At 49.7% G+C, this 16,876-nt stretch overlaps 1 protein-coding gene across 1 annotated transcript; it reads left to right on the top strand.

The window, feature by feature from the left end:
* Positions 1 to 2,994: 2,994 nt before the first annotated feature.
* CCN5 (cellular communication network factor 5) lies at positions 2,995 to 15,488 on the top strand. The gene is made up of 5 exons (XM_057702476.1): positions 2,995 to 3,254; positions 3,432 to 3,523; positions 7,764 to 7,980; positions 11,868 to 12,122; positions 14,523 to 15,488. Exons 2-5 carry the CDS (start codon positions 3,464 to 3,466, stop codon positions 14,741 to 14,743), a joined length of 753 nt encoding a protein of 250 aa, XP_057558459.1. The 5' UTR covers positions 2,995 to 3,254; positions 3,432 to 3,463; the 3' UTR covers positions 14,744 to 15,488.
* The last annotated feature ends 1,388 nt before the right edge of the window (positions 15,489 to 16,876 follow it).

Genomic DNA, 16,876 nt, shown 5'->3' with positions numbered 1-16,876 from the left:
ATGTCAGCCCGCGTGCTTCCTGAACTGGCCAGGCCGCAGGGCTGCCTGCTGTCCGCACTGCCCCATGTTCGGTTATTTAGAGAGAACAAGTTCCAAGCAAAGACACGTGCTCTGAATCAGAGGGGCCCCTCCAGGCAGGCGGCAACACTTCCACTGGTGTCTTGTCCCCTCCCTGGGCAGCGCTGTCGAAGCCTCCTTCACTCCCCTTGGAACGCACACTCCGCCCCACCCCCTCACTGGTGGGGGAGGGACTCCTCCTCTGATACGGATATTTCTGTGAACAATGTGCCTCTCTCCACCTCCTCCTCACGCCTCCCAGTCTCTCCTGTCTTCCTTCTTGCTTCAGAGGAAGAAGGGGTTCAAAACTGTTCCTCCGGAAAACGAATCAATGGTGATTGAGGTCAGAACAGTGAGTACCTTGGGGGCAGAGAGTGTAGTCTTGAAAGAGGCATGAGGAATTTTCTGAAAATGTATCTTGACCTGGGTAGTGGTTACATGGGTGTGTACATATGTGAAGAGTTGTTGAGATGTACCCTTAAGACTAGTGCACTGTAAGCATTTCTGTTTATATGTTACCCCTCAATTTAAAAAAATATATGCCACAGAGAGTTCTCTGAGCAGTAACAAAAATAAATAACCACAACATAGGTTTTGGAGTCATATGAACCTCTACTGAAAATCTGGCTTGGTTTTCTAGCTGTGTGATCTTAGGCAAGTTACTTAACCTCTCTGAACCTCATTTTTTTTTTTTTAAGGTATGCACTGTGAGGATTAGAAACTCCACTTTTTATAAAATGTACTCAGCACAAGGCTAGCTTCCATTGGATGCTCAATACATAATCATTTTCATTATTATTAAAACCAGTGACCCTAGCAAGGACAGGATGGGGGAGTGGTCTTCCCTGGTTACAGACAATAAAATGGGTACATTGTTCATAGAGAATTTAAAGATAAAATAAAATTGATGATTTAAAAAGTCTGCTTTTTGTTATCACCATGCACTGGCAAATCTAAACAATGTCAGTCGGAAAATACTGCATCCCCAAAATATCTTTTAGTGCTCTAAGTTCTAACAATCATTGCAGTGACAGATTTTAATACTATGTAGGTAAGCTTCAAATTAGCACATTTTAATTTCTTATCCTTTAATAAACTTCTTCTACATGGAAGTTAATCTGGAGAATTTCTAGGAATACAGTTGCCACCAGCACAGGTGGACTCAGGAACACACAGTCACCAAGAGAGTCAGTTCCTAACAGTTTGGAATCTTTCGTGCTTTCTCCAAGTACAGTTTCTGCCTCCGACCCTGTGGTATTACATCTTTCTGCATCTCACTAGTAGATTCAAAGAAACAATGACTATAGAGTGATGGTGAAGACAAAGATACAGGTAGTTCAAGCCTGCCATTCTAGGTGACTCCTTGCAGTTTTGATTTGTGTGTAAAATTTAGAACGGTGAAACAGTGTGAGCTGTGAAGGGTAAATGCAAATGAAATATATTTGTTTCATCTCACAATGATTACTGATCATATTTTGTTGTATGAAGGAGGTTGGTGTTCTAGAACTATCCACTCTGGGTGTAAAGTATCCTAGGCATGCCTCTGACTCAAACACAAGCATTAATAAAGAACACTGTATCTCCCGGGCTTCCCTGGTGGCACGGTGGTTAAGAATCCGCCTGCCAATGCAGGGGACATGGGTTCGAGCCCTGGGCCACATGCCGCAGAGCAACTAAGCCCGTGCACCACAACTACTGAGCTCATGCACTGCAACTACTGAAGCCCATGTGCCTAGAGCCCGTGCTCCAGGACAAGAGAAGCCACCTCAATAAGAAGTTCGAGCACCACAACGAAGAGTAGTGCCCCCTGCTTGCCGCAACTACAGAAAGCCCATGTGCAGCAATGAAGACCCAATGCAGCCAAAATTTTTTTAAAATATAAATAATAAAATAAATCTTAAAAAAAAAAAAGAACACTGTATCTCCTTCTCTCCAAGTCTGTGGACATGTGACCCTCACCCTTAGCCACTTCCTCCAGCCATAAATGATCAAATCCCACATTTTCATCTCCAATCTGCATTTGCATCAACTCCTTCTCCTGGAACTGCACCTAATATCAAGTCACTCTTCTTCCTTGCCAACTTCCCATTCTGGACCTTTCTGCGGTCCAGCTCCATCACTTTGAGATTTGGCATACTGGGGAAGATGATGGGGACCAAAGCCTTCTCCAGCCACCACTTGACACCACCTCTAGTATTATCTTTGCCAAATTCTACAAAGTTCATGTCTTTATACCTCCCCCCACCCAGGGGCTGGGACATTGTAGATATCCCCCAAATACTGATGGTGTGTATTTCACGTGTCTTACTTCCCCATGTGCAATACCACTGCCCACCTCACTGTCTGCTCCAGAGCACCAGGCATCTTTTGCTACTAGAATATGCACTGCTATCACGCTGTCCCTCACCTCTAGGTGTTTGTACATGCTGTTCCCTCTGCCTGGAACGTTCTGTCCTCTCTAACTCCCTTTTGCTTGGCTCCTCCTTCAGAGTTCTGTCCCTCACCCTCAGTCTGAACAGGACCCCTCCTCCATATTCCCAAAAATTCCACCTGCTCTCCCAACGTCCTTTCCCCCTCTGGGTTTGCTCCCTCTGCAGGGGCTGGAAACACAACAGAGGGGGCCTCGGAGTTGGTTGAATTCAACACAATGGATTTGGTTCTTCCAGATTACCTAGCAGGGCGGGGCAAGAGCTGGCACACGTGAGGTCCAGGCCACACGGGCTCATCCACCTCGGGCCACCTTCCAGAGCTCGGCAAGCAGGCCATGGGGAGGCCCCTTGTTGCCAAAAGCAAACAGCCACCCGGGGAAGTTTTGCTGTGGGTCACACCCGCCTCTGGATGACTGCCAATCTTCCTGCCAGAAACCGCAGGCCCGCCGAAGCCGCCTGGAGTCTGGGCCAAGGGACTTGGAAGGACTTGGGTCAGCTTTGCAAAGGGGGTGTCCACTGAGCACTTCTTGGATCAACAGCCCCCCGCCCCCGGGGTCGGGCAGGGGGTCTGGGGCAGGGCTGCAGCAGCTCCAGCAGCGGCTTGGGAAGGCCTCCTTGGGCTGGGAGGAGCTAAAGAGGCCCCTGCCAGCCTGTCACAGGCTCTTGGCACTGGCACTGGCTCTGGCTTACACACACACACACACACACACACACGTGTGCACACACTGGCAAGCACCCCCTTGGTGGCCTCCACGGTCTCACTTTCAGGTAAATGGGCTCATCAGATGGGAAGATGAGGATGGGAGAGAAATAAGGGCTACAAAGACCAGCATGTGTGTGTGCACGTGTGTATGTGCGTGTGCGTGTGTGTGTGTGTGTGCGTGCGTGCCTGGGAGTGACCTTCCAGCCGCCGGAACATAAAGGCTTACAGGTCCTGCCTCCCAGGCTCACAGCTGGATCCGTGGGGACACAGTGACATGAGAGGCACACCACAGACCCACCTCCTGGCCTTCTCCCTCCTCTGCCTCCTCTCCAAGGTAAGGGGGCCCCGGGCCCCAAAACATACTTCTGGCTTCCTTGGTGTGGTGATGGGGGTGTAAAATCACAGCCAAGGACCCCCTGGAAGAATTCCTACAGGGCCCCTGTGTTGGGCTCAGCTCAGCTTCTCTCCCTGATACCCAGACAGCTGCCTCTGGCCAGCTCTGCTGTGTGATCCCAGGCAAATCCCTTTCCCTCTCTGAGCCTCAGTGGAATGGGTATAATGTTCATGCAGGCTTTGTGAAGATCATTTATCATAGTTCCTCTACAGTGCTTAGCACAGGACCTGGAATTTGGCAAATGTTTAAGAGAGGACTTTCATGATTACTACCCTCTAGCCCCTCTACAAACAGAAGTGGGTCTCCTCATTATAAATGGGAAGACTCAAGACATGGCCTGCTTTGTCTGTGAGCCAGGATTTGAATGGATGTTGGCGCATAGCTGATTGGAAGGTTCATACGACAGGGGCATTAATGCTGTTGGGTCCTCAGGCAGTGAGTGGCCTGCTGACCCTAGCTGGAGGGGGATAGGGAGACAGCTCCAGGGAATAATGACCTTGTCTTACGGGATATTTTCAAAGGGCTTGTGGGACATCTACCTTGCCTACCATGCCCAACAACACCATAAGGAGTTACTATTCCCTGTTTTCAGTCAAGCAAGGCTCAGAGAGGGTAAGCAGCTTGCTCAAAACCACACAGCACCAGAGCAAAGGAGGAAAGGGAGCCCAGGATAGGCCTGGATGTGTGTGGAGGGGACTTCAATCTTTGTCTCTCCACCCCCAACCTGGACCAAGGCCACGGTCACTAAGCCTGCCATCACCTTAGCAAATGCCAGGTTCCTGGTGTCACGGGGATTGGCCCTGCCACAAGCCATGATCTCACTATATTTTCATGCTCCTTTGAGGATCACGGGAGGGACTTCTCTCTCCTGGGTCCAAGCAGTGGTTGGGGGAAGGCTGAGAACCCTGCTAGAATCCTAATCCTGCTGTCTGTTCTTCCAAAGGGGATGAGCAGGACATGATGCCAGGAAGAGTAGCTTGGGTAGTTGGAGCAGGGGACTAATGAAGTTGTCCTAGAATCACTGTTCACCTCCCTGCCCCCCTCTCCATTCTTCCCAGGCCCCAGGGAGCCAGGTAGCATCCTGCACAGAACACAGGGACTTAGTCATCACGCACATGAAAGCCGCAACAATCCTCAGAAAAATTCCAAGTCTTGCCGGCAGGCTGTGAGCTCCTGGGCTCAGAGGCATGTGATAGAGACCTGGAAACAAGCCAAGTCACATTGACCGAGAGCTGGCGGTGACCTGATTAAATCCCTGTCACGACTCCAAGACAGGTGGTCTCCACCCCATTTTACTAAGGAGGAAGCCTCTCCCTCCCCATGGAGCAGTTCAGTGAAGTGTCCAAGGTCACACAGCAAGTCAGTGGTAGAACCTGGATTTCAGCTCTTGCCTGGATGATTCTCTATCCAGAGCTCTTGCCCCCTGGGGACCACAGCAAGGGTTTGGGGAAACCAAGTGTGTGATGGGGCAACTTGAACATCAGGATGGGGTGGTTAGAAAGGGCATGGAGATAGAGGGAGCCCAGAGAGGACCAGTCCCTCCTTAGCTATGCTGAAACACCCTCCCTGACTTATCATTATCCCTCTTGAACAAATGGGTAAATTGAGGCACAGGCTAAGCTGGCACGAGAGCCGCTAGGGGACAGGAGGTAAGTGTGGCAATTAAGAGCCTGGGCCTTGGAGTCACATGAATCTGGATTCTGACCCTGGCTCTATGTCTTACTGGTGATGTCACTACACTGCTTTAAATTCAGTTTCCTTGACTTTAAAATGGGCATAATGCTGGACTTCCCTGGTGGTACAAGTGGTTAAGACTTTGCATTTCCAATGCAGGGGGAACAGGTTTTTTCCCTGGTCAGGGAACTAAGATCCCACATGCCGTGTGGTGCAGCCAAAAGATTAAAAAAAAAAAGAAAGAAAAGAAAAAAAGAATTGAAATGGACATAATGCTGGTACCTCACACTGGAGGGTTAAATTAGCACATTAAAGTGCTTGGAATCGGTGTGTCCATGGAGAATGCCAGCCATAGTCATCAGTGTTATCAGTGGCCACTCCTGCATGTCAGGACCTGCAGAGGCAGCCCCTGTTAAGCTTGCCTGGCAGAGACAACTCAAAGTGAGAACCCAGGTGCAAGGCAGAAGGCTTATGTCCTGGCATCCCCGCTTTCAGGAGGGAGGGACCCAAGGGTCAGTTCTGGTCAAAGGCCCCCCAGTTTCCACCAACCAAGGGAGCACAATCTCTGGTTTGGAAAGGACCCCCAAAGTCCAGATGATTGTGTCTCAGCTCAATTCCATGTGAATCAAATTTATTAAAATGCGGATTTAGAATCATAAAGAAGGGCCCTAGACGCTGCTTTTCTAACTAGCTTCCAGGTGATAGTGCTGCTTACTGCTGGTCCAGACCACATTTTGAGGGGTGAGGCCAGACCATCTTCTCTAGAATCTGGTATCACCCCGTCCCCTGCTTGAAATGCCTGTGGAGATGGGAACTCTCTCCTTGTGAGGTTCCAGGCACAGAGCTGCACACTTGCATCTCTTATTACCAGTGCCGTCTTCGATGGGGGCCCTGTAGGTGCCTCCTGGTCTATGTGCGAACCCCACCAGAGGCTTGTCTGCCAATTTGGGGCGTTCCCTAGTGGCCAGCATGGGAACTGCAGGCCACAGAGAGGTTTGCAGGACAGGGAGCCCTGGGGTGGGAAAGGTGCGGATCAGGGCAAAGAGGTCATTGCCTGCTTTGGGGCCACACAGGACATAGGAGGTCATTAATTTCATCTTCCTAAACTGCAAGGCTTCCATCCTCTACATAAAACTCTCCGGTCCTCCAAGCATCCACAGAGGAGGCCACTGGTAACATCTTGAATTATGTATGGTCCTTGGTCCCCAATTTCCAATGGACATATGGGGAGCCCAGGGCATCAGGTTTCTGGTTTGGTTGTTTCTGTGTCCTGAGTAAGGAGGGGCAGTCAGGACACTTGTGTTGATACCTTGAGTCTGCTCCTGGGGGTGGGCCCCTGGCTGAGGCTTCTCCCTGTTACAGAAAAGTCTATACCTGCTTTGGGTCCCTAGGTCTTTAATGGGGAAGCCAGCTCCTAGCCCTGTAGCTAACCCACTGGGACTTTGTCCCTTCCTCTCTCTGGAGCTCAGTTCCCCCATCTTTCCATGGTGTGGGGAGGGGGTTAGACTGAAGCAGAGGTGCCAGTAACCTAGCTGTGCATCAAAAGCCCCTGGATGACTCAATGATGGGTGATGATTTAGAGGGGTGGGATAGGGAGGGTGGGAAGGAGTCGCGGGAAGGAGAGGATATGCGGCTATATGTATAAATACAGCTGATTCACTCTGTTGAACAGCAAAAACTGGCACCACAGTGTGAAGCAATTATACGCCAATAAAGAGCTTAAAAAAAAAAAAAAAAGCCCCTGGATGGCTTGTTAAAAACACAGATTCCAGGGCCTGGCCTCTGGAATTCTGATTTGGTAAGTCCCACAGGAGGCCCGGAGGTCAGTATTTTTACTAAGTTTCTTTGATAACACTGACCCTCATGAGGCTCCAGGCTGATCTGATGTTCATTCAGAAACACATTCTAGATTGTTACAAGGATCAAAAACACCCATGATACTGTTTGATTTATTCAGCCCTCAAGAGAAATATCCACAGTCCCCCTGCTAGAAAACGTATAGTGCCCTGTCATTTTAATCCTTCGTTTTGTTGCTTTTGCCTTCCTGTAAGTTCCTAGAAGTCAGAGCCTAAGCCCTTGATTGTAATTCATAATGAGGACCATCGTAACTAAATGCATGGAGCATCTACTGCACGCCAGGCCACGTGCTAAAGGTTTAACATGCATCATTTCATGTGCTCCTCAAAACAATGCTCTGACTTAAATATTATTGCCCCCTTTTCACAGATGAGGCTCAGAGAGCTTAAGTAACTTGCCCAAGGTTGCTCAGCTAAGAAGGGGCAGACTTAGTTCCAGCACTCTACTCTAGAGCCCTTGTTCACGACCATAATGCCATGCTATCTCTTAGGGAGTGCCGCGGGGCTGCTGGGGTTCAAGGCCAGGTCTGTGTGACCCTGGGGCCAAGGTGTGGATGCTATACTGCCCAGCCTGGCAGAGAAGGAGTCAGTTGTGAGGGTCTCACTGCCCGCCTTGAACAACCATGGCTGAGTGAGGTCTGTCTCTGCAGGTGTGTGCCCAGCTGTGTCCAACACCATGTACTTGTCCCTGGCCACCACCCCGATGCCCACTGGGGGTGCCCCTGGTGCTGGACGGCTGCAACTGCTGCCGGGTATGTGCACGGCGGCTGGGGGAGCCCTGCGACCATCTCCACGTCTGCGACCCCAGCCAGGGGCTGGTGTGCCAGCTCGGGGCGGGCCCTGGCGGCCAGGGGGCCGTGTGCCTCTGTAAGCAGGTTTGCGGGACTAATAGAGGGGGGGTGTTTGAGGGGGGGGGAGTCAAGGCCTTGAGGTCCTGAGTCCAAGAGAAGCCCTTCTCTCTCCCAGCCAAACCCGGTGACACAACATTCCCTAAGCCCACTCCCCACTTCTCCTCTTCTGTCTTTGCTCAGATCATGCCTCCCACCCAAATAGCCTACTCCCTCCTTCCTATCTGTCCAGATCATAGCCAGCTTTCAAAGCCAAGCTCAAACACCTCCTCCCCTGAGCAGCCCTCCCAGATTCTTCAAACCAGAAGTCATCCTCCCTTCCCAGGACCCTCATAACACTCTTGGGAAAATGAAAGGGCAGCTCCCTATTTAGGACATAACATGTGTTAGGCACTGTGCTAAACACTTACCTCCTAAGTCACATAATCCTCATGATAATCCTATGAGGTAAGTAGTTTCAGACCCATTTTACAGAGGAGGAAACTGAGGCTCAGCAATACTAATGGACATGCTTAATATTACACAACTGGGGACTGAATCACACAGGCTGTAAAGCGACTTTCTGTTCTGTTGTCTTCTGGGATTGGGAGCCCTTGGACTGTCTAAATCCTGAGTTTATTATTTGCTAGCGACCGTGAGCAAGTTCCATCTTCCACCACTCTAGGCCTGTGCCCTCTGGGGCTTTAGATCAGGGGTTCTCAACTTTGCTCTAAGGACATTTGGGACTGGATACTTCTTTGTTGTGGGGGCTGTCCTGTGTGTGGTAGTACTTTTAGTAGCATCCCTGGTCTTTACCCACTAGATGCCAGTAGCACCCCCACCGAAAATTCATGACAATCTGTCTTCAGATATTGCCACGTGTCCCCTGGGGAGCAAAATCATCCCCAATTGAGAACCACTGCTTTAGAGAAATAGAAAAAAGGTGAGGGACTGTTCTGTTCTCTTTTTCTTTCTTTTTTAATAATAAGCCTTGCAGAGCAATTTACCACTCTTATCTATGTGCATGTAACACTTTAAAAAAAAAGAATGGGAGAGAAAGGCCCATGAATCACTGACGATAAGTCCATCTATAGGAAAAGTTTGTTAAAAGGAAAACAAACCTTATAGACATAAAGTTATTAATAGTAAATCACTGTTAAATGCTTTTTTGGGTCAGGAGAGTATAATAACAAGAAAGGGGCGATGTGTTTTATAAACTTATAGATGATTGCTAATAAAAATTTACCTAAAGAAAAAATTCTATAAGTAACAGCTTACAAGGCTGTTATCTAGCTAAGCCATGATACATGTAAAGCACTTGTCAGAATTTATTTATTGAACACATGCCTAGTACCTACCATGAACCAGACACTAAGAGTTTCACAAATATCACCTCATTTAATCTCTCAGCAACCATATGAGGTAGGTCCTAATGTCATCCCCGTTTTGTAAATGGGGAAAAAAAGCAGCACAGAGGCGTTAAGTAACTTGCCCAAGTTCACACAGCTCATAAGTGGCTGAGCTGGGATCTGAACTTGGGGAGCTGGCTCCACAATCTTTGTTTCTATTGCTCTACTGCCTGATGCTCAGTATGTGGTTAATACATCGTGGCTGTTCCTGTCACTAACTTTATTAAAGGGCTTTTCTTATTCCACCTTGATTCAAATTTCAAATAACTGGAGGCCAAGAATTTACCTGGTCCTTGCTCTTTCCTGCAACTTCCAGCCCTGGTCAGGTGACACAGTGGTACTCCTGAATGTTTAATGATTGGAACTGAATTTGGAGGCTTGGAGCTGGTAAAGCTACGGATGAGCCAGAGCCAGTTAAGACCTCACAGAGGCTGAGTCTAGATCTTGGCTCTGGAGGGCACGTGCTGCCCCAAATCTCTCACTCACTAGTTGGATAGCCCTTCTTTGGGGACCCTTGCCGAGCTGTGCACATGTCCATCACGAGCTCCCAGTCTCCATGGCTTTAAATGCGTAGCTTTCCCAACTCAGCCGAGGGCATCTCCATCCTTCCCGTGGCTCGACCTCAAACTTTGGAGTCATTCTTGGCTTCACTCTTTTTTTCACATCCCACTCACTACCCACCTGCAAATTCTTTACAATATTTCCCAATTTCCAACATTTCTCAGTCCCTGGACTGCTACCACCAGGCCTGAGCCCCATCGTGACTCATCTGGATTTTGCAGAAGCCCCATAACTGTCTCTCTGCTTCTGTCCTTGGCCCCTAGTCTGTTCTCAACACAGCAGCCTGGGGGCTCCTTTAAATACATAAATCAGATCCAGATCACATCCCTCCTCTGCCTAAAAGCCTCCAACAGCTTCGCATCTTCTCAGAGTAAGAGCCAAAGCCCTCCCAGCCAGACTCCTGGGGCCTCCTGGTCACTGGGATGACCTGGTAAACAGAGGGATTATTTAGGAAAGTCAGCTGGAGGGGGCGATAATTTTAGTAAGCTTTCCTGCACCTCTCCTGGGTCCTCCAGCTCAGAGCCGACTGGGGAGGGAGTGGGGGGAATGAGGCCTGGGCAGCCACTCCCCACCCTGGGGTCTGAGTGCATCCATGGGCGAGGTCCCAGGCACCCTGAGGCACTTCCACATGTACTGGATTTGGGATCCCCCCACCCATACACACATACCGCTGCCAAAACCCTACTCCTTCTGGGCCCTCTCTAATAGACCCCTGGTCCAGAAACTTCCCCCACATAACTCCAGGAGACCCTCCCGATTGTCCCTTTCTCTGCACTTCCTGAGCCCCGGAGAGGTGACCACATACACCTCTCCAGGGCTCTTACTTTACTCTCTCTTGGAAATGGCGACATCCACATGTGTTCCCCTGCACTGGCCCTTGAATCCCTCTGGGTAAGGGCTGGGTCTTAGATCTGTCTTGGAGCACAGTGGTTGGCACACAGGAGGGGCACAATGTATATCTCTGAAATAATGAGTCGGAACTATTTTATCAGTGTCCCTCCCATGCTGAGTCTTGTGCCAGGCATTCATTCAAAGGGCATTTCCTGCAGTTCTGTGGGTCCCATCCGTGCTCTGAGCTGGCACAGGGGATGCCAGGATGAAGCCTCTTGGCCCCAGCCCTCAAGGGGTTCATGTGCAGTGGAGGAAGAGGCCATGCTGCCCGTATTTGAGGGTTTCATCCAAAGAGTGTTTCTTGAATACCTACTCTATGCCTAGCCCTGTGCTAGATGCTGTGTACACATTGTTATGTCACTGAAGGTATGAATTACTGTTCTCATCACTGTGGTTGTAAGGCGACTCAGAGAAGTTAAGTCACTCATCCAAAGTCACACAGCCAGCAAGTTAAGCCCTGACCTGGCAGTAATGAATATAGCACAGCAGATGGACAAGGAGAGTTTGTGGCATGAAATCTCAGTGTGTCTATAACAGTGGTAATATTTTATACATTTTTAAAACATTATTATTGACATATAATAATAATATAATATATAATAATTCTGCTAATAATAACAGAGGAGCTGGGATCTATTGAAGGTCTCCTTCATGTTGTTTTCGTCACCAATATCATTTCATTTAGTCTACACTCCACCTTGTGAAATACGTATCATTATAACCCACTTTGCAGGTGAGGAAACTAAAACCAGAAGTGAAATCACTTGGCCAAAGTCCATAGCTAATAAAGGAGCTGAAACCAGGCCAGTCTTCCCGCAAAGCCTGCGCCAGGAGGCAGCATGCCACGCTGTCCTCCTGCAGGTGACAGGGCAGGATGGCGATGGGTCAGGGGTGCATATCTCAGGGAGGGAGGCCCCTGCAGCGCTCAGGTTCTGTAAGGGCACTGCCTCCCCAGTGGGAACCAGACCAGCTCTGCAGAGAGGACCCTGTGGAGGATGTGGCTGGTGCAGCCCTGCTCAGGAAAAAGTTGGGGGTCACCGATGGCGGTCCGGTTTCTCCTCCTCAGGGGGAGAGGATGACGGCAGCTGTGAGGTGAATGGCCGCCTCTACCGGGATGGGGAGACCTTCCAGCCCCACTGCAGGATCCGCTGCCGCTGCGAGGACGGCGGCTTCACCTGTGTGCCCCTGTGCAGCGAGGACGTGCGGCTGCCCACTTGGGACTGTCCCCACCCCAAGAGGGTGGAAGTCCCGGGCAAGTGCTGCCCCGAGTGGGTGTGCGACCAGCGAGGGGGGCTGGGGGTCCAGCCCCTCCCAGCCCAAGGTGAGTGCAGGGCTGGTCCAGGGCTGCAGGAGTGCGGAGGCGGGGAGGGCGGCGGGGGCAGGGAGGGCGATGCGGGCGGCGGGGGCGGGGAGCGGGGGACGGGGGGAATGGGCGGGGCCTCTTAGGTGTCAGGGCACCCAGACACGTCAAAGCCAAGGTTATACTGACAAAAGCTGGGAGGGGGCAGTGGCTAAGGGGACACACAGGAAAATGGAGTGGAGGGGCATAAAACCTCTTTGATAAAAACAGGAAGTGGTGGTACAAGTATATAATTTTAAATCATAAACAATTAAAAATAAAAATTGGTGGCAGGGAGGGGAAAGGAGGGTTAGGACACTTTAACCAAATTCTCACATTTCATAGCAGAGGTATAATATAGAGGTATATTATTATAATATATACTATTATAATACTTATATTGATACATATTAGTAACATTTATATACTACAATTTAAATACTATATAATATTATTAATACCTTATTACTGGGGTTTATCAAAAGAGGAACTCAAAACTAAACAGGCAAGGTGGTTGCCTCTGGGATGTGGGCCTAGGGGCGGCCAGGAAACAGTGACCTCATGCTATAAACTCTTCAGTTTTAGAGATTATGTTATTGGTATGTCACTAAGGTTTTTTAAATTATTATTATATGAATATGATCTTTTTAAGGCAACCGAAAAGAGGGCGTTGATTCCATAGAAGATGTGCCACACGAGAGGCAGTAGAGCATGGCGGGTTAAGCATGGAGCCTGCCCGGGTTCTAAGCCCAGCTGTGTGACTCTGGGAAAGGTGCTTAACTTCTCTGTGTCTCAGTTCTTCCAGCCGTAAAATGAGAATGAGAGCATCCACCTCACAGAGCGGTTGTGAGGCTTGGATGAGTAAATACAAGCAAAGCAGTTATGACGGTGCCTGGCACACAGCACTCCAGGGTATGCTGTTATTATCTCTACAATGGAATATGATACATCTGTTTAAATACATAGGAGAATGCCAATGAGTTTGCCTTGTGTATAAAAAGCAGGACATGACACCATATATGCAATCTGATCTCCACTGCGTGTGTGCACGTGTGTGTGTCTGCAGCTATACAAACATATACATCATACAATACTCCGCAAGTGTGTATAACACAGAGTTTTTCAAGCCGGGAACCAGTGACATTTGGGCTGGGTAATTCTTTGCTGTGAGGGGATGTCCTGTGCAGTGAGGATGTTTAGCAGCATCCCTGCTGGATTCCAGTAGCCCCCACCCCCACTTATGACCACCACAAATGTCTCCAAATGTTGACAACTATCTTCTAGGGGTCAAACTGTCCCCAGGGGACTTCGCTGGTCTCGGTGGTTAAGACTCTGTGCTCCTGGACATCCTAGGTGGTGCAGTGGTTAAGAATCCGCCTGCCAATGCAGGGGACACGGGTTCGAGCCCTGCTCTGGGAGGATTCCACATGCCACGGAGCCACTAAGCCCGTGCGCCACAACTATTGAGCCTGTGCTCTAGAGCCCGTGAGCCACAACTGTTGAGCCCATGGGCCGCAACTATTGAAGCCCATGCGCCTGGAGCCTGTGCTCCACAGAAAGAGAAGCGACTACAATGAGGAGCCTGCGTGCCACAATGAAGAGTAGCCCCTGCTCTCAGCAACTAGAGAAAGCCCATGTGCAGCAATGAAGACCCAACACAGCCAATAAATTAAAAAAAAAAAAAAAAAGACTCTGTGCTCCCAATGCAGGGGGCCCGGGTTCAATCGCTGGTCAGGGAACTAGATCCCACATGCATGACGCAATTAAGAGTTTGCATGCCACAACTAAGGAGCCAGCAAGCTGCAAGCAAGAAGCCCACTTGCTGCAACTAAGACCCAGTGCAACCAAATAAATATTTTTAAAAAAAACTGTCCCCAGGTAAGAACCACTGGTTATAAAGGACCAGAAGGAAGGATACTAAAATATTCACAGAACAGAATAAGCCTGGAGGAGGAGGAAAAGCTAGACGGCGGTGAATCTGCCTTGTTCCAGACATGACGTTGCGGTCCCAGCATCCTTGCTGTCAGGTCACGGCACCACCACCATATGCACAGGCCCCAACCTCCCTCCTGTAAGATGCTACTTATCACAGGACTTGTGGCGGACACTTAGCATTTACTGGGGAACCATCATGGTCAATGCCATCATAGTTGCCTAATACAGTAACTAATATTTACAAAGTGCTTATAAGTACCAGGCACTGTGTTAAGCACTTCACCTCCACTATTGTAGTCAATCCTAACAATCAACTATTAGGAAATTTACATAGGAAGAAACTGAGGTCCAGAGAGGTTAAGCCACATGACCAAGATTGCACCACAAGCCAGCGGGTAGATTTGTCTGCCTAACCTTGCTGTGCTGACCCCTTTCTCTCTCCCCCAGGACCCCAGTTTTCTGGTCTTATCGCTCCCCCAGCCCCTGGTGTCTCCTGCCCAGAATGGAGCACGGCCTGGGGCCCCTGCTCAACCACCTGTGGGCTGGGCGTGGCCACCCGGGTGTCCAACCAGAATCACTTCTGCCGCCTGGAGACCCAGCGCCGCCTGTGCCTACTTAGGCCCTGCCCACCCGCTAGGGGCCACAGCCCACGGAACCGTGCCACTTAGAGCCGGACTGAGAATGGACACTCGGTGTCACCCGCCCAGCAGGCAACCAGGGTGCAGGAAACAGTCCAGCTTGGGTCCACCACCCAGGCCCTGGAGGACAAGAGTGTTTCCAAGTCAGCTGGCCCATCTGGACCCTGAGATACAGCAGGATGCATGCCCTCATCCCCCTTTCTCTAACTCACAGCCTGGGAGAACGGCCAGGGTTCTTCTGGTCCATTCACAGCCTTTATCAATGATGCACACGGGCTAGCTTTCCAGAGATGGGGCCACCATCTCTCCCTTAATCATTAGACTAAGGCAGGTGCTGGGCTGCACGGACTGTTTTTCTGGGAGTGTGATGAAGAGGGGCACCGATGTTCTCAGTATCCTGCTTCCTTTCCTGGAGCCATATAAGAACATCCCTGAATATGTGCCTATGTGTCAGGCTTGTGCTGTCTGAGAAAGCCCTCCCTCCCCACCCTGGGCAGAATTCAGGGGCTGAATTCTTTGTGAAAATCACAAGGTGAAATCACACTGTCTTGAAGAAAGTCAGAAAACAGGCCTTAAACTGACCCATTAAACCCAACTTGTATTAGTAAGAATTAACCTTTTTTGAGACCCTGCAATGCGCCAGGCCAAGATAGGCACTTTATACAGGTCGGTGCTTGGAAACATTTTTGACTAGAGAAAAGTAGGGGAGGATGAAAACAACCTCCTATAGACATGGGAACATGGCCTGAAATAAACCAGCCCACATGTGAAATTCCATTTGAAGTCTCATGTTTTATCGTTAAAAACAAACAAACGAAAACCCCTATGTTCAAATTTTATATCCTCTCCTGCGGTCTACCTGTGTTTGTTTCAAAATAAAAACTGTATTTTCATCAGGATCCAACCAGGAAATTAGAAAACACTCTTGGGATTTAACCAGGATTTCTTCTTATTCTACTCATTTGATTGAGGGATGAGACACACCCAGTTGAACACACAGGTCTTAAGCGTGTGGTTTCATGAGTCATTACAAATGTACCCACACCTATGTAACCAACACCTCAGTCAAGGTATAAGGCATTTCCATCATCACAGAAAGTTTCCTCTGGCTGTGTCATCCCCTCCACCCTCAAATGCAGTGTTGCTTGTTCTTGAACGTCACACAAATAGAGTCACACAGTAGGTATTCTTTAACGAATGGCTTCTTTCCCTCAATGCCAGCCCTCGGGGTAGCGGGGCAGAGGGAGTGCAGAGCCCAGAAGCTGGGACCAGAAGGTGAAAGATGCAACCACAGCAGGGCTGTCTGCTGGGAGTGGGAGCCACCACGGAGATGCAGCTTGGTACCTGATGAAAGGCAGAAGCAGATGGGCAGTCAGATCCTGGCTTCTGCTCTCTCCCACCCCCCAGTTCCCAGGAGTGCCTCCCATGTGTCAAACCTACTGGGAAGAAGAGGGAGCCTGGGAATGCAGTGCCCTGAGTACAAAGCAGAGCCAGGAAGGGCATGTCCCAGCACACAGGTGGTAATTACCTGCTCCTCACTACGGTGGCCTCCAGCACGCAGGGACCACCTCCTCCAGGAACACCAATTTGAGAATCATAGGTAGCACTGGAGCCATTTAATCTACACAAAATAGAACTAACTCTGGTTCACAGATGCAGAAGCAGCTTGGAAATACGATCTGTCCAAAAGCTGGTTTGCAGTTGGGGTGGGATTTTAGTCCAAGCCAATTTTATCTGACTCTCTAGGCTGGGTCTGTGGTCTCTCACAGGCTGAGAGTTTTGGTGGGTCTGGTTCTGCAAAAGTAAACTCTGAACACATTGCCCGGAACAATTCTGATAATATCCTGAGAGCCAGGATGAGAAAACTGAACTTGCACTGAACTATTCCTACATGGGGCGGGGGGGGGGGGGGGGGGGGGGGGCGGGGCGAGGGGGGGCGGGGCGGGGAGATCTCTCTGCAAAGAGCTCTACCCATATGACACATCGCCCTTGGGACATGCCTAAAGCAGAGTGCTACTGATATTCCCATTTTAGAGGTGAGTAAACTAAAACTCAGAGTGATTAAAGAGTTGTCCTAGGCTTGTGCTGCTGGACGCTAGGCCAGGTTGGCTTCAAGGCCTGTGACCTCACTCCTGAGAAGCTGTGAGCAGTGAGCAGAACCAC

This window comes from Hippopotamus amphibius, chromosome 12 (assembly GCF_030028045.1).
Source record: "Hippopotamus amphibius kiboko isolate mHipAmp2 chromosome 12, mHipAmp2.hap2, whole genome shotgun sequence".
Taxonomy (NCBI): domain Eukaryota; kingdom Metazoa; phylum Chordata; class Mammalia; order Artiodactyla; family Hippopotamidae; genus Hippopotamus; species Hippopotamus amphibius.
This window is presented reverse-complemented; position numbering and strand designations above follow the sequence as displayed.

What these genes read in the sequence shown, in the direction of transcription:
- CCN5 (XM_057702476.1), top strand. Translation starts at nt 3,464, where the DNA reads ATGAGAGGCACACCACAGACCCACCTCCTGGCCTTCTCCCTCCTCTGC. An exon ending in TCCTCTGCCTCCTCTCCAAG is followed by an intron (nt 3,524 to 7,763) that starts GTAAGGGGGCCC and finishes CTGTCTCTGCAG; the next exon opens with GTGTGTGCCCAGCTGTGTCC. An exon ending in CCAGGGGGCCGTGTGCCTCT is followed by an intron (nt 7,981 to 11,867) that starts GTAAGCAGGTTT and finishes TCTCCTCCTCAG; the next exon opens with GGGGAGAGGATGACGGCAGC.